The 18,657-nt window shown below is 36.4% G+C and overlaps 1 protein-coding gene across 1 annotated transcript in view; it reads left to right on the top strand.

Annotated features, from left to right (window-relative positions):
- The window catches only part of brsk2a (BR serine/threonine kinase 2a), a 215,164-nt gene extending 204,450 nt beyond the window's left edge, over positions 1-10,714 (top strand). The window contains 2 exon segments of the mRNA XM_016469576.1: positions 1,100-1,189; positions 9,595-10,714. Coding sequence (XP_016325062.1) covers positions 1,100-1,189; positions 9,595-9,806 — 302 coding nt within the window. The 3' untranslated portion in view covers positions 9,807-10,714.
- Positions 10,715-18,657: the final 7,943 nt, after the last annotated feature.

Genomic DNA, 18,657 nt, shown 5'->3' with positions numbered 1-18,657 from the left:
TATATATTTTTACATATATATATATATATATATATATATATATATATATATATATTTACCAGAAATGCTTTGTCGCCATCAAATAAATAATAAATATAATTTAAAAAATTCAATTTATATTCACCAATAAACCTAAACATAGTTGATATACAAGGTTAAAATCTTAGTTTATTACTCATTTTAATACAATTTTCATTCAGAAATTGTCAGTAAATTTCACAGAGAAACAGCAAGCAACACATTGAATTAAATTCTGAGTTAAAAAGACTGAAATAGTACTTTTTTGGAGACATACTCCAATTATCTTAGTTTTATTTACAACTTCAAAAGAAAATTGTTACATTGTAGTCTAATGACATTGCGTCTCATTCAGTAATCAGTGGTGGAAAGAGTACTGAAAAAATATACTCAAGTAAAAGTACCATTACCTTCCAAAAAATATAGTGTGAGTAGAGTAAAAGTACTTGTCCAAAAAACTACTTGAGTACTTGAGAATGGACAAACAAAATTTTAGATATGTGCGCAAAGTCATCACAAATATACTGTAAATATTTAACATAAAGCCCATTCCTGACAGTCTTACATTTAGTCTTGCCAGGAATTTTCTTTCTGTCCTCTAAGGAACAGTTCTTAGAAAAATGTCCATTTAATTCTCAAAATGAGTCAAATAGCCTCTTACACACTAATTATCCCATCAGTATACTGCAGGTCACAATAACAACATAAGATAAATAGAACACCTAAAAATAATGCATCATCTAATGCATTATTCTCCCTTATTTTCTGCCATTAATATCCATTATGTCTCCTCATGATAGCGCCAGCAGCAGCTCTTATCCACTACAGCGTGCAGGATGTTAAATAATGTTGTTGTCCACCTAGCAGAGATAAGAAAGACTGCAAGTTACAAGTAGTTTTACAATAAATTCCTGTCAGATTCTTAAAAAGCTCAAATTTTTTGTCTGTGGAGCTTTTTTCACTAGAATGCAAACCAAGTGAACGAGTACTCGATTAATCGGTATTAAGGAAACCCCGCCCCAACTTCCTGTTTCAAAATGTCAACGGGGTTTTATATGTGACCTTTCACATTGTATTGTAGGTCCAAGCCGGCGTTTCAAACGGGTGGTAGAAACGATTCAGGGGCAGTTGTTAAGCACACACAACCAGCCGGGAGTCCAGCAGCTGTCTGGTGAGTATAAATCCCCCCGTCCCTTCCCCCACTCCGTCCCGAGCCCTACGATCCCTCTCATGCCTGTTTATAACCCTCCTCCATCATGCATGTCAGTCAGCACACCACAACACAGCATCACAATATTCTCCATATGATCCCACCCTAAAGCAATCCCCACTGGGATGCTAGAAGACAAGGGGAGTTTTCAATTCGTGGTGATTCCCTTTGGCCACACTGCTGCTTCCATTTCTCAGACTGCATTACCGGTAGATTTTCTGACAGTTCTCCAAATGTGGACACTTCAGCTTCATGATTTCTAGTTTTAGGACATGGTGTCCTTGTTGGATGACCAATCTGGACTGGTTATGTAAAGGTTCCTGCTACCTTTTTAGGTCGGGATAACCCTAAAACCGACGTCTTGCTCTGTCTGCATCAGCTATTGTGCTAAACCAACCAGAGCACACAAATCAGGAACATTATTATAAATATCAAGTTCTGGAAAAGTTTCCTCCGTATATACCCTCTATTACCTTGAACTATCCAGAGCATCAAGGATGAACGGCTGAGTATGTTTTGTTTTTTTTTTTCTCAAAGGAGAATCGCAAAGAAAAGACACTTTTCCATCCTATTCTCCGTCCATGTCCTCTCTTCTTGACACATGATGCTATTTGGCTGTGTCCCAACCATCTCCCTGATAACAGCTCCACCTAGTGGTCTGTTAAGGCAAACAACAGCATCTAATACAAAAAACCAATGCATATAACCCTACAGATTTATTTTTATTTTTTTCCAAATGCACACCCCAATATGATTGTTTCAGTAACTACTGGTAATGGATCTCCAGGGATATTTAGTTATAATTAACAACTTTGATGCTCTCTTCCTGGTATTTGTTCAACACTCTGACAAAATATGATGGGTCTGTATATGGCTAAAATAGTTATAATTTAGAATAATTATATAAATGAAAGGCTCCATTTATTTGACCGAAATACAGTAATATTGTGAAATATTATTAGAATTTGAAAGAACTGTTTTGAATATGATAGAAAAAATGTAATTTTAAATGTAATTAAAATGTCATTTATTCCTGTGATGGCAAAACATTAATCCAGCCTTTAATGTCACATGATTCTTCAGAAATCATTCTAATATGCTGATTTGTTGCTCAATTATTATTATTATTATTATTATTATTATTATCAGTGTTGAAAAGTTTTTGCTGCTTAATATTTTTTAATATTTCTGGGGAAACATATTTTTCATGATTTTTGATGAATGAAAAGTTCAATTTATTTGAAACAAAACCTTTGTAACATTAGAAATGTTTTTACAGTCACTTTTTTGGTCAATTTAATTAAAAAAAGATCAAATTTACAATAAAAGATATTTATAATAATTCATTATACTTAGCCTTGCTTTATGTTTCTTGAGCAGTAAATCAGCATATTAGAATGATTGCTGAAGACTGGAGTAATGGCTATTGATAGTATTTATAATTTTATTTTAATGTTTTAATGCTTAATTTTGTATTATATTATTCCAATAAATTAAACTTTTCACTGAAATTGTTTTGCTGATAATAATGTAATTTATTTATTTAATTCAAATGTTTTTTGTTTTTTTTAAAGCAAAATATAGTCATTTTTTCCAGTGGTATTTTGAAACCCGCTATATATGTACACATATTAGTAATTAGTAACTTCTAGTACAGTTCATGAAATAGCATTTAATAATGAAGTCGTATTTAATAATGGGGAGGTTGTAGGGAGTGTTGGGCAACAAAGACATCCAAGACCATCTCAAGAAAGTAGATCCTTGCTTTTTCTCCTCCTGTCGTCCTTCTCTGTTCCCACCCCACTGTCTTTCTTTCTCTCTCCTTTGCTTTCTCTTAAACACGTCACATTCATGCGCTCCGTGTCTGATTCAGTGCTGTATGACTCACTGTGGTTTGAACGCACTACTGCACTGCAGATGAATGACACATACACACTGCAGTCAGATTACACTCACCACTCCAAAAATAGACACTTCAATTATGGATTTAATGATGTTATTTTGTGTAGGAGGTTGTGGTTTTCTGTGTGTATGCAAATAACTAACCTCCCAATGTTCTTTAGATTCATAAAAACTATTTTTATTCCAAACAAGCATAATTATCCACACAAACTTGTCTAACAACCACCCAACCGAAGTCTTCTTGCCCCTAATGCAGTCTAGATGAAGACATCTGGCCCCATGCTTGTTAATTGGAAATTGCTCATTTGCTTCACATGGGCATGATGAAGAGCATACACAGCGAATCTAATGAGCTAATGCGCTGATCCAATTTATAAACCAAAAAAAGATTTAGGGAATTTCAAACTTTTTTTTTTTTCAGGCTGCGCTGATAGTGTTGTCTGGTGTCAACACGCTTGTTTCTCTCTCACAGAGATCTCTCAGTGTGCTGCAAAACCCACTAAAGTCTCAAAGTCAAAGTGTGGTAAGACTCTTATGGCTTCTGTGTTAAATACACCAACTTGCAGCACAATTACAGTGGCCCAGAGAGTATTTAGACACTTGAGTCACACTTAAAAATGTCTGAATGTCATTGCATTAGCTAACAAAATTAAAATTTGCTGAAAATGCACTCACCCTCAGGCCATTCAAGATGTAGATGAGTTTGTGTCCTCATCAGATTTGGAGAAATGTAGCATTGCATTACTCGCTCAGCAATGGATGCTCTGCAGTGAATGGGTGCCGTCAGAATGAGAGTCCAAACAGCTGATAAAAACATCACAATAATCCAGAAGTAATCCACACCAGTCCAGTCCATCAGTTAACGTCTTGTGAAGAGAAAAGCTGCATGTATGTTACAAACAAATTCATCAAGTCTTTTTTTTCCCATTTCAAACTGTATTGCTTCCTGTTAAATCCTGAGTCCATAATCCATAACACTTCCTCCAGTAAAAAAGTCGTCACGTCTGAATCAGGAAAGAAATATGCACTGATCAACCATCGTTTACAAGTGAAAACAGTTCTAAAAAATGTGAGTGGATTTTGATGTGAGAGGGCAATAGGTTGGACTTTATCCATTGGAAGAAGTTTTATTATAGATTATGGAATCATATTTTGGCCAGAAGCGACGGTGTAGAGTTAAACATGCAGCTTTTCGCTTCGCAAGACGTTAATTGATGGACTGGAGATGGACTCTTGTGGATTATTGATGTTTTTATCAGCTGTTTGGTGTTTTGTCGACACCCACTGACCCATTAATTTCTGGGAGAACTATTCCTTTAACAGAAACTGTGAGTATTTATATAATTAATCTGGAATTTGGGATTCCAGAAATGTCAAGAACTGTATGTTTTTCAATAAGTTGGAAAATATATAAAATGTATTAATATTAATTTAAAATCCTTTTGAGTTTTAATCCTGTGTCTCGCTTAACAGTTTGCTGAGGCCCCCTGTTTAAGAACCACTGGTCTAATAAAATGACATTCATTTTAAGTGTGCAACCCAGGCTCAAGAAAATACGGGCCTCTTTATACATTTCTGCAACACTGTAATTATATACTTAAGTGTGCGTTTCGCGGCAGTTTCAAAGTGAAATGTCCAGAGAGTGGCGCTAAAACACACATTCAATAAGTGACCGTGGCACGTTTTTATTAGGTTGGTACAGGCACGTATTGCTGCGTTTTTATTATGCTATTTGAGGTACGTATTGCGGCTGTTCAGAATTCAAATATCCGGGGAGTGTCGCTAAAGGTTAATGCTCTGTCATGTTGGATATATCCCCCATACCAATCCCAACCCAACCCTAAACCTAGCCGATAGTGTTAACAAATACAAAAGTGATATAAAAAGCATTTGCTGATGCAGCCGTGCTATTTTAACTTCCTTATGCGGATTTGTTTTATCAAACAGTATTTTAACGGGGTTCATAACGAACTCTTCATCACTCAAGTGCAATGCCGTATCGCGTGAGCTACCGAGCAAAGCTACTGTATTAGAAAACTCATGCATACGAAGCTGTATATGTGACGAAAACATTCAGAAGTATCAGTTTTCAAATTGCGCAGGATGTTAAAATTGTTTTAAAGTCATAACATACTATTCTGCAAGTAATTGTGTGAAAATTAATCGAAACTCTGTACCTGTAAATCATACTTTGTGTGAAAAGGAATAAAAGTTGATTCATACAAATAGGTACGTTTTTTTCAGTTTTGCAGAAATGTATATAGAGGCACGTATTTCCAATGAGCCTAGGTTGTAAGTGTGACTTAAAGTGATAGTTCACACAAAAATAAAGATTCTATCATCGTATACTCACATTCATGTTTTTCCAAACCTGTATGGCTTTCATTCTTCTGCAGACATGAGGACAGAATTTTCCTGTTTGGGTGAACTATCTCTTTAAGTGTCCAAAAAGTTTTTGGGGTCACTAACTACTTTATCACGCACACATCCACCTTCTTTATATAAACCTGTGATAATCACAGCACTTGTAATGACGCATGTCCTTACATCCTATTTAAAGTGCACCCAACCCCATAAATACCCTTTCACGTGTAACGTAACTGAATCAGTAAGTGTGTGGCAGTTTTTTTTGTTTTGTTTAGGTTTTGTGCGCTTACTGTTAAAATGAGCACAACATAAACTGGTTGTTACCTTCTTAGTGTGTATGTGGCTTACAAATCTGGTCTTAATTTCTTGACTATGTAAGCCAAACATATGAGGCTGTGCATATGTACACCAGAGGCTCTGATGTGCCCCTAAATTTTGCCAAAATTTGCCAATTTGCCAAAGTTTGAGGTTTATGCCACTGAGTATTTGAAAGTTATTCAGATATCTGAAATTGTTTAATTAAATGTTGCATGATTTTTATAATGTAATTGCGTGAAGGATAATGTGTAAATGCTAATAACTTAAGCTTCTGATATATTATGAAAGTTTTTTTTGCCACAGGATAAAAAAAGGCTGCCCTCGACTAAATATTTTTCTGATCGACTAATAGTCGTTTGTTTGAAGCGATTAGTCGACTAATCGCACGTTCATATTAATATACCATATCATTAATAATAATGAACCTTTAATTGCCTATAGCCTATCAGTGCTCAAGTGCACGCATAAAGCTTGCCACAGTAGCAGAAGTAATGATTATGAATGCTTCAGGGAAAAAACAGCAAGAAGACTGCCTTAACATTATAATAATTCATTGATAAACTAGTCTTTTCACTGACTCATCATCTCCACAGTGGACGTGCACATTATATGGATTACATAATCTGAAAATATTTGTTTTCCATTTGATCTGGTTCAATTAAAAGTAGACATTTTGCTTTCTGTTTATATATTTTCATGTCTGTGAGGCAAGCAGGAGCTTAGGTTCCTTTTTTTTTTTAACGCTCAAGTTCACAGAGACCTAGATAGCATAAAGCGCACCCTATTTGCTTTCATTATTTTACAAAAGCACAATGATTTGTTGTTATTGTGAGTGCACACAAATGCAAGTAGACCTTTTACAGATTCAAAAGATGAATTACTCTTATCTGTATGAGCAAAACTGAGTATTTTAAGTTAAATGCAAATGATCGCACCGGTGCCTCCAAGTTAACTGTCATGCAGTGAGCTGTTCAGCTGTTCAGCTTCCACACTCCACACAAACACTTCAATAGCGCGCATTTTTCGAGGTTAGTGTTAAAGCGAGCGGCCATGTAATGATGCTACTACTTACATGTTTCATAAGCCACATTTGAAGATTTTTTTTTCCTGCGACTAATAACATTTTGATCGACTAAGCCTGTATAGACTTTGATTAAAACATTTGTGAACAATGTTTGTAGACATTGTAGTCTTTCATCCAAAATTATTTTTCATGAACATAATTACAAAAACAAGGCCGAATATAGAGAGCTTGATGATATCTTGTTGATGTATATTCCGCCTGTGTAATATGGTGTGTAATTGAACCGGACAGATGACACTTCATAGGCTTATGTGACTTTGAGGAGTGAGCAGAATGAAGATTAAAGGGTACATTGTACCCATATGTGTGTTTCCTGACTGATCTACGTGTAATTCTCTCTGCAGTGACAGATGTACAGATGCCACATCACTTCTCTCATTACTTTAGAGCCTTTTCTAATTATCTAGCCTTTCTCATTATTGGCTATATAAAGCCATATGAGCCCATGTGCTTCACACCTACCAGGGCTAAAACCACTAGCATAGCCAGGAATTACAATGTGGGTGGGCCCAGAGAAAATTGGGTGGGCCTAGCCTAAAATGCATCTGTTATCAAAATAGGCCAACACAACTAACAGTTACACCTGCTTGAATAGAAATCACCATTTAATCAGAGCATAAGCCTGTATGTCATTATAAGCAGTGTTAAGAACATAATGATAAGAACAGCATTAGCACGGCGGCCACACCACACGCGCGCATCTGACAGACGAACAGCATCAAATCAGCAGGACAGTAGCTAGTAGTACAGTAGTGGACAGTATGTAACCATGCTTGGTCATAGTCTGGCCCAGCGGCCACATAAACGAAATAAACAACAGTGCCTAGGCAACTACATAGTAGGAAAATGTAGATTCATGTACCTGTACACTGGCGTGTAGGGGAGGTAGACGCTGGAGAATGGAGCGCTGCTGGTGATGGAGAAATATGTGAATTAACGTTAGCACTAGCAGAGCTGTTCAGCTGCTTGAGCGTAGAATACGCGGGGGACGTTTCATTCATACTCGAAGCCGGAGGGCGCTCTCTCGCGTAGAAAGTACAAAACAGGATTAGGCTACCTTGTGAAGCAACTGACTAGGTGGGCCTGACTGACAGGTGGGTGGGCCCAGCAGCTACGCAACTGGCTAAAACCATCTTTAAAATCAACATGAAATCAAAATCCACTCTCTTTACTTTAGTAATAAATGTTCCTGGTTTTATTTCAAATGATTTACAAGTACAACCTAATAAAAAGCTGTTTGTCTTTTAGCAAATAACTGAAAACTAACTTGCAACTAACCTGCCTGACTGGCGCCCCCTGGCCAGAAATAATGTTAGCTAAAGGTATTTATTTGTTTTAGGTACTGTTGTTATACCAATCTCACCGGTTAACAAGCAATTTAATGCCTTTTAAAGTAGGTACTTCAAATAGTAAATAACAATAGATTTGAAAAGAAGTGTCAAAAATGCTCTTGGGGATGACCTTTAACCTCCACCTCCAGGTCAAATAGCCTCCTCAAAAAGTAGTGGTATACAACAATCAACTACAAACTCACATTTGATTCCGTCTTGAACCTCAGCAAACAATTGCTTACGGAGAAAAAATCAAGTCCCACCTTAATTCTTGGAGGATTATTCTTTTTTCACTTGGATTCTTTTTTCTTCCTGGCTGAAGTAAAAGGGGTTGCAAACGCTGTTTCACGTTGACTTTAAGGTGGTAGCTCTGTTATGGAACACAGCAGCTGGTTTCTAGCTGGTCCAAGCTGGTTTAGATGGTTGACCAGCTGAACTACTTGCCGTTGGAGACCTGTCTGAGCTGGTAGACCTACTTGGTTGCAGGAAAACATACAAGTCCCACCTTAGTTTTTTTGGAGGGAATATTCTGTTTTGCTCAGATATACGTCTTGTCAGAAGTAAAATGGGTTATAAATGCTGTTTCATGTTGATTTTAAAGTGGTAGCTCTGTTATGGAACACAGTAGCTGGATTATAGCTAGTCCCAAGCTGGTTTAAGAGGTTGACCAGCTGAACTACCAGCAGTTAGGAACCCCACTGAGCTGGTACACTACCTTGATCAAAGGACATTGCTGTAAAAACCAGGTCATACCATCTTAAGATGGTCAAGTTGGTTTTAGAACATGCAAGCTGGTTTATTGCTGGTCCAAGAGTGTTAATTTGGCTGAGCAGCTAGTGGGAACCTAGTTGAACTTGGGCTGGAAAAAACAGATCAAGCATATTTTTGGCAGTCAAGGTGATTTATCTGGTCCAATATGGTCTACTAGCTCAGCCAATCTTGTAGTCCAGCTCATCAACCGTCTAAACTGCAGCTAATTATGTTGCTGTGGCTATGTTCCTGTTGCTCAACTCGTAGAGCATAGCACTAGCTACACCATGATTATGGTTTTTATTTCCAGTTGCAAGCCAGCTTGGACAAGCTAATGGCCAGCTAGAAACCAGCTAGCTACCATTTTAAGCTGGTTTTATCAAGTTTAACCAGTGAATCCTCATATCTTATACAGAATTTCCAACAATAAAAGTTTGTGTGGCCGTCAAAGCTTCTCCAGGTCTTAGTCTTCACATTTTCCTCCTCTTTCTCTTCCCTCTCCTATCTCTTTCCCCCTTCTGTCCACTTCTCCTCGTGTGAGCCCATTGTTCATTTCTCTATTTGTTCTCTCTTTGTCTCTCTTTTTTTCCTTTTCTTCCTATCTGTGTACCTAGGCAGCCCATTGAGTAACTTCTTTGACGTAATTAAACAACTTTTTTCAGACGAGAAGAACGGTCAGGTGCCTCTTCCACCTGGCACGCCCAACAGACACCCACCTAACGCCTGTCGCCACGACCCTCAGCCTAGTGACTCTAAATGCCCAGCGGGCAATCCCAGGGACAATGCCAAGCTGGTAGCAAACGTTGGGACACAGGAGCAGCCCTAAAACTTTACCAGTCAAGCTTTTCAAACGTACCTACAAAAGAACTCAAAATGTACATAATCTTAGAGGTGATGGAATTTTTATTTGGACAAACTTTTGTATGATGGAATGACTGTTTAAAAACAAATTCTGACACAAATCCAGACACATTTCCTCTTTCACTGTCTCTGCCATGTCCTTGTGACAGTCCCCCTCCCGAACCCCTGTCGTTTCTACCCCAGATATTTTCTTGTCTTTACGTCTGTCTTCCCGTTTTCCTCACCTTTGTGACGGCTTGTCTTTGCTGCTAGGAATTATCCAGAAAACGTATTAAAACTCCGCCCCCCCAATTCCCTGCACATCCTGAGATGGACAGTTATTGACAGACGGCACTTTTCATGATGAACAAGCAGGTTTCCAAGGAGATGGACACTTCATCCTTCATCATACTCTTTCCTTCCCGCTCTCCGCTCTCTCCGAGGACTAAAATACAAACACCCACACTTGTTCCCACTCAACCTGTGTGCTCCCCTGCCATCATCTCAGCACACCAACCAGTTAAATTGGTTGACCAGCCGGTGGGAACCGACTGCAAAAAAAAACTGGCTCTGTTCCAAAATGTAGTGAGCTTCCTCAAGGTATCTCACTTTGATTAAGAGACCCTTAATGCAATGCAACAAACTTCATAAAAATCCATTAAAGATGACAGAGAGAGCACTTAAATCAATCTAATAAAACTGAGGACTCAGTATTTGTATTTTATGTGTTTTTATGCACATTAAAATTTGGAGCTATTAGCTTAGCAACATGCTAATGGCAAACTCTGCTGAAATCAATTAAGAATCAAGTATCCAGTGTGCACAGTGTAAGGAATGCCATTTGTATGTCACATGGAGTTGCTTCCTATGAAGAGGGAAGTTGTTAATTTAGCAACATGCTAATGGCAAACTTTACTGAATCTATTGAGAATTGAGCTGCTGTTTCTGAATTATGGAAGCTTATTTTTGCCATGGAATAAAAACTTAAAAAGGTAATTGTGACTTGTGACTGAATTGAGATAAAAACTCACAATTCCATGGCAGAAAAACAAAACACAATTCTGACTTTTTTCTTGCAATTGCGAGTTTTTTATCTCACAATTCTAACTTCAAATAATTCACAAATGCAAGTTATAAACTAGCAATACGATTTTTTTTTCTCATTATTGCGAGTATATATCTTGCAGTTCTGAGTTTGTCTCACATTTCTGAATTGTCAGAATTGTTATATAAAAAGTCGCAATCAGGCCTAACTTTTTTTTCTGCTGAAAATAATCTTCCTTAATAAAGCGCATTTTGGGGGTTACAAATGAGTTAAGAAACTGCCTTAAAGGCCTTTCAGCCTCGCCCTGCTTCATACTACTACGTTAATAAATCATTAGCTCATCCATGAACATGATTTCTGCCCGAGTCCCGTCGGATTGCATCAGCTGTGGGGAAGAAGACCACAACTCCCATGATTCCACACTCAGTAACGGCGTCATCAAATTACGCCTTTGCCTCCTTGAATACGTGCCCTCTAGTGACGAAAATTACATATTGTGCCTTTAAACCTGGTATGCAAAATTTTAGCCTTGATTTTGTCATCTAAGACAAATTTTCAGTAAACAAAATATTTGTAAAATTGTTTATTGTGCTTTAGAAGGCAGCTCACTAGGTTTGGAACAGATTCACATATAAAATACTAGACATAAGCACACACTCAACTCTTGGATGTTTGACTCAGATTAATAAAGACCATAGAATAAAAAAACGAAACACAAATCAAGAAGGAAAAGATGACTTTGAGAGCTTGTCCTGGAGGATGTGGACTTCTTCAAATTGTATCGTTTCCATTTGCTCTCTTTTTTATTTATTTATGACTTTATGTTTGAAGAACATCACTTGATATGAAATCATTGCTGCAAAAGGACTGAAACATGGATTTCAGTGAGTTTGGGATGGGTTGGGGTGTGGGGAATAGTACTGAATGAATTTATCCTACTGAATGAATCTCTGTTGTACAAATTGAACATAATTATGTACAAATAAAATGTCTAGATGTGACACTAGCTTTAGGTCTGTTGTAGATTCAGATTTGAAATATTGTATTGCCAGTCTTTATTTAATTATTATTTAACCCTTTTATTTCTGTATTTATTATGTGATGGAACAATTTGTTTCATTTAATCGATTTCGGTAAACACTGATATACAGTGATTTGTCTGTTTCATTTATTTACTTTTTTCCTGATCATTCTCATGTTTGCTACCAGCAGATACAAAAAATGTTGAATACATTGTGGATATTTTTGTATTTCTCCTTCTGTTTTATCTCTGTCCTTATTTATTATCATCTAATTATATATATATGAGAACTTGAATGTTATTTATGACAATAATGTGTTTGTTTGTATCAGGGCAACACAATTTTGTTCGTTTAAAGAACCTTTCTTATGTCTTGATTTGTAAAAGTACCGTGGACTTTACGAATCTTTCTTTCCTAGCTTCAAAAGAGAACAAAATAGTATGTAAAAACATACAAACCACAAAAAAGCAAATTTAACAGTAATTTAAGAATGTAGTTTAGCCTCTGTGGGGAGGAACTGAACTTCTTGATATCAATGTCAGCTTCATATCATTGTGTGTGTGCAATGGATGACACAAAAGCTGTTCTTGGATCAGTTCTACTGTAAATATGATGTGGTGGCCTTCGGGAAACTCGAAGGCCATTCCTGCTCTTTGCTTTTGACTTGTATTGCTGTGTGCATGCACGCATTTTCTTTGCATGGCTTTGACGTAACAATTCTCAGAAATCACACTATTTTCTCAGAACAGCTTTCCTTACATTGTTTAATGGGAAAAAAGAAAAACACCTGCCTTCACATGTTTTCCCTCTGCAACTTTTTTTCGATCTCTTCCTATTTTCCTGTCATGTTTTCTTCTATCTACGTTGTAAGCAAGCAACGTGACGCAGCTTTCACTAACTTGCAGTGTCTACATGGTAGGCTATCAGTTTATAAAATGCTTCCTTTTATCTGTACCATGTACCTCGAACGAGAACGTTTTGGATGTTCACGGCCCCGTTTACAGACAGCTTGTTTAAATGAAACAATAATAAAGCAATACCTGTTGTTAACGTTCCTATTTTATACAGTTATAAAGCAAAACTTCAATGAAGAAAAAAAAATGTCCATGCAGAGCAGGAACATGCATTAAAGTTGTAAAAAAAATCCCCTTGTATCATAACTGTGAGCAATTTCAGAGAGAAAAATGAAACAATAAACTCATTCACTTAATAGAATGATAAGTGACTGTTCATGTTTGCATTTAACTGAGTGGATGTTTTTTTATCTTTCAAACAATTATATAGACTTCATACAGTATAGGATGTTGATGATAGGCCTACGAAATTACTTTGTATGTACGCAGAAATGCTGAAATTAACTTTTGTGATTTAAGTAAGAATTATTTTCTAATTTAAGTAGCATACTTAAGCTTAACATGTTAGATATTCTCACATTTTTTAGAACTTTTTTACTGTGATATGCACAGTAATAGCTACAACTGAGCAACTGTTCAGTTTGTCATTGTTGTTATAGCTAGATCTAATAACACTAAATACATTAATATTGTTTTGATATTACTTTAATACTATGAGGTTCCATCTGTTTCAAAAATTAATGCTTAAGTTAGTCCTCGAATCTGATTGGCCGAGCAAGTGCGTTTCGCGACTTTTCACTTTGTTTGTATCACCCCACTTGTTTGTGTTGGCGGTTTCCAGGAGAAGGGTCTGGCTGCAGCTGGCGCTTGCACTCTCAGAAATAAATAATCGTTTAATCACCACCACAGCGTCTTGTCTCCATTGGCAACACACACGATTTGTGTCGATTGCAAGTGACGTCACAGGTAGCGGAGAGTGCAAGTGGCGATTGCAAGTGACTTCGTAATTTAGTTTCTTTTGTCTTGTCTTCACCACCTGGCTACTGTTGTAAAATGTTGAGAGATTCAAACAAAAAGTAATCAATAAATAGAACAAAATAAAAAAATAATAAAGACTGCAAGTGACGTCGCTAGCGGAAGTGCAAGTGTCTGAGAGTGCAAGCGCCAGCTGCAGCCAGACCCTTTTGGTTTCCAGACAGATTCGGCGCTTTACGCGATAAAAGGTAAGTTTTCTATGTTTTACAGAGTTTTTGTTCTATAACCAGCTAGGAGGCAATAATAAAATGTTTAATTATTGTTCGTATATCAGTGGACATCACTTTTTGTAGCCGCTATGAATTGACAGTGGATCATTTACCTCAGAGCCTAAAAATAGTGTTCACAGTTTGAGTGTTCTTGTTTTCCTTAGGCTATATGTAAACACGTGTATTCCATGTCAACAGCTATGTCCGTTAACTATGTATTTTGAATAATGTTTAAATGGTTTGTTTCTTATTAATCTGATGTAATTTAGCCTACTCACCTTACCTTTCGTTGCTGATTGCAGAGAGGGTCTGTCAGCAAGATTTTCTGATTGGTAGTAATTTGTGAATGATTTGAGGCTGGAATACAACGCTTCTGTTTAAGACACAGTGTTATGCATAAATGGTGGGGACATTTAGTGGTTCTTTCTGCGGGTTTATTTTTACGCCAAAAACTTTTTTTCCTTTTTTTTGGTGACTCGTTGTCGATGAATCATTTACTCAACTGATTCGTTCTAAAAAGCATTGATTCATTCAGGAACGATCCACCGCACCATTTACTGTGTGTAGTTCCCAGTTGCTTGGAGAATCTGCGTAGGCCTACTGTGAATTATAAAACAAAAACAGCAAGTGGTAGACTGATGTGTGCAAGAGAAAGTTCATGTTTAATGAAGGGTTTTCAAATGTTTTTGTCTGCTGCACCCATATGACTTTATTTTAAAATAGAATATTTTGTATAAAACAAATCACGTTCTAAACATTTGACAAACATAATGACTCATTTTTGTATATAGGTTAATGTCAGATTATATCAGATGTTAGCCTATATTTTTAATTTTACAGATTAAAAATAGCCTACTTAAAGCTGGGTAATTCCTTGTCAAATCAAATTTCAGAAACTTCCCCAGTTCAGATTTTTGATTTTGTTCATATTGTTTTCGGAAGAATATCAAACATAAATAGTGATGAAAGTCAAAATATTAAATGTCACGTATGTTACAGGTATGCAAACTTCGGAAGAGTAACTTTTAATGTTCTAAGTATGTTCAATGCAGTTGATTTGCTAAAGGGAAACGATTTATTTCTGCTTTCTAGATTATAAATTCTTCAGACATTCTTCTTGAGATACAGTAAGTATCGGCTGTATCCAATCCACATTTGGTTTTTTAACCACTGAAAATGCATAAAATTAATTTATTTGGACATGTCACATTGAGATCCCCATATCTCTGGGGTTGAAGCATATAAGAAGTAAGAACCAGAATCTAAAGGGAAATTAAGATATCTTTAATAACTTCTAGAGGTACAGGCATGCAAACTCATTTTTATGGCACTCCCGACAATCTATGAAATTGTTTTGATAGAAGAAAACAAGATATATTTCTATTTTTAATATAATTTATTCTTCATACAATATTCTTTAAATAGCCTACAATGGTTTTTGATTGCTACATTTTCAATTTGACAATTTACTTGAGCCACCGAAGCCTTAAAAATTAAGATACCTAATGAAAAGTTTAAGAACTAAATTAAAAAATATATATATTAAAGGTACAATATGTAATTTTTCGCCACTAGAGGTCGTATTTTCAAAACAATAACCAAGGCGAAGTTTGATGACCTTATGAAGGAGGATTTTCACGGATGAGGTAATGAATTAATTTTTTTTATTACCTGTCCCTTCCATAGTTCCAAACAGCGAATAAATTATACAGAAGAATGCGAGCAAAGAACATTTACACTGTCAAAGAACATAATGACTGACTTAAGTCTAGCGCGAGTTTAAGCACTCTCAAAAAACTCCCCTTATAATCAGTAAAGCTGTCTATACACGGTTTTATGAATGAATCTACATCATACGTACATCTGCGCTTTGTTGTTTATGATGAGAGAATTCGCGTGAGAGCTGAATTCAGTCAGCGAGCACTGTGCACTGAACAAAAACTCATCTGAACGCCTCTGATTGGCCATTGCATTCATAAGCTCAACAGACTCGTGTGTGTGATTGGTTATAATGCGCAACACTGTAAAAACGCATAAAAAATCATGGCACAACACTGAGCAGATCTAAATTTAATGCTGCGGTCAACACTTTTCATTTCATTTGCATTTTATTCGCAACAGCCGTAATGGATTTAGGGACGAATTCCAAACGGCTTTTTTGCGCCCTTGAAGGGCACTTTGGGAAGGGGACGCCATTTGTAGGGACGTTCCAAACGAAAGTGAACAACTGAATCCCTTCACGAAGGGCCCTTCCAGAAGTCCGTTAGTGAAGGGAACATGCGATGGTCACTTCATGGAAGTGATTTCCGTTTGTGATCATGTGATCTTCGGTCAGGAGACCTTGCGATGCTTTTTAAAGCAAAGTTGGGGTTGATTTCGAGTTCACATATAAAGTAAATAGAATAGGCTAATTAAATGTGTCTATTTTAATGTAAGACAAAATATTTTTCGTCAGTGATAGAAATATGATTTAAGATGGTAGTGCAAGCAAGTTTAGTTTGAAAAAGTTTAAAAATAAGACACAATTAGACAATATTTGAATAAAATAATAATAATAAGAAATATTTATTTGCAACAACTGATGGAGTGCTGAATGCTGCAGGCAGGCACAGCGGTTGTCAAGGTAACATTTGGTCAGTCATTCCCTTCGCCAAGGGAGTTCCAAACGCTTACGAGACAGTAATACCCTGCACCCTTCAAAGAACACATTTCAAGGGCTCTGCCCTTCGAAGGGAGTAGGGCATAGGGATGCTCACTTCCGTTTGGAATTCGCCCATTATTTAAAATTGGAATTTCTCTGGATTTACAAATCCTTGGGAACTTTTGGAATAACATAAATACACAACTGCATAAAACACTGTGCAAGTAGTTTTTGGATATTTTATTACGAAAATCGTACATACTGTATCTTTAAGATATCTTTAATACTTCTAGTCAACCAGTTGCATAAACTTAGCCTCTATGTTAAGACTGTGTCTTAAGAACCAGTTTGACTAACTAGCAGTTAACCAAATGGTAGTCAAGTCTTACTTTTCGGATTCAAAATACACCAACCTATTTTTGTTATGATCAGTCTTTGAGAAAAAAAAAATTAGATGACTAACTTTTAAGACTAAGCGGTTTTTGCAACCAGCCACAGATCTTATAGACCTTTCAATCTCTGTGTTAAAATAATGATGCAGCCATCTTTCTGAAGTCTTTTTTACCCCCCTGTAATTTGGCTCCGAATCTCAGGTGAAAATTGTCATTTTGACCCCACTCTACAAAATAGTGGATTACTCCGTAAATATACATCTGTGACATTTAATATTTTGTCTTTCATTACTGTTTGTGTTTGTCTTTGTCAGAAAAAATGAAATAAATCAAAAGTGTGAGCCGGTTGGTTGAGTTGACAGACTTACCCAGCTAATATTTTGTTTTATTATTTTGTCCGGTGTGTTGTTACGGCAGTGTTGGACTTATAATGATGCAGAATAATGCAGAATGTGTTCAGTTACTGATGTTGTTATAGAAATATTCAAAACATACAATACAATACAAAAGCAGGAACTGCAGAAACTGACCTCCATGTCATGATCTCACGAGGACACCAGCTGTGTGTGATTTTATACATCAGTTTATATTAGTCTGCTGACAGGTATATTAGGCTACATCTCTTCATGTGAGCGAGCAGAAAAGGTACTGTTCATTTCTTTGAAAATGAGTGAGTGCAGCATGTGGTATTTCTATGACAGTCTCACAAACCCCCTGCAGTTTTATTCCCTTTAGGAGTTTGTGAATTCCCAGTTTGGAAATCAGTGTATTTGTATATATTCATCAGTACTTTCAAGCCTGGTAAGTTGACGTCTATTTTTCTTGCCCTTTTTTTCTTTGATTGTACACTTTGAAGTTATGAATCAGACAGCAGTTTAACATGCAGTGCTCTGAATAACCAGAAGGTGGCAGCACAGTGTAATTTTTGACAAAATTCAAATCCGGATTATTCTTTGTATTCAGTTTTCATTTTTCTGCAGTCAGTTAACTTTACATACAGTACTTCATTCACATATTTTGTAGTTAACTAATCATAACTTAAATACAGGTAATTTACAAAATTAAAGTTTTTTTTTTTACATATTAAGTTTGTTTTATAGCAAAAGCTGATAACTCCAAGAGTTAATCAAAGAGTTATCAAACGCAGATAACTCCACATTTCATGTTTTAGAGTTTAAAAAAACACTTGTTTAATATTTGTAATCTCCTCAGATGACAATGTAGATGCCTGACAGACGTTGTGATCATAAACTGTATGGATGTGATTACACGGAGCTTTTCCCTCACCGTTGTAACGCGCTGCTTTTGCAAGCTTCCGTGAAAACGTTTCCGCTTTTATTTTCGTTTTTCGCCTTGAAGAAGATATCACAGGTTGCCTGACAAACGTTGTTGTTGTTGTGATCATAAACTGTATGGATGTGATTACACGCAATACATGGAGATTTTCCCTCACCATTGTAACGCGTTGCTTTTGCAAGGTTCCGTGAAAACGTTACAACTTTTATTTTCCTTTTTCGCCCTGAAGAAGATATCACAGGTTCATCAAGTTTAGGGCTGTCAAAATGGCTGAAAAACTAAATTTGATTTTTTTTAACTTAAATATTATCAATATTCAAATTATATTCGAATTTAAAAGGCA

This window comes from Sinocyclocheilus anshuiensis, unplaced genomic scaffold (assembly GCF_001515605.1).
Source record: "Sinocyclocheilus anshuiensis isolate Anshui unplaced genomic scaffold, SAMN03320099.WGS_v1.1 scaffold532, whole genome shotgun sequence".
NCBI classification, from domain to species: Eukaryota; Metazoa; Chordata; class Actinopteri; order Cypriniformes; family Cyprinidae; genus Sinocyclocheilus; species Sinocyclocheilus anshuiensis.
Note: the sequence above shows the minus strand (reverse complement) of the source record. Positions and strands in the feature narration are given on the sequence as shown.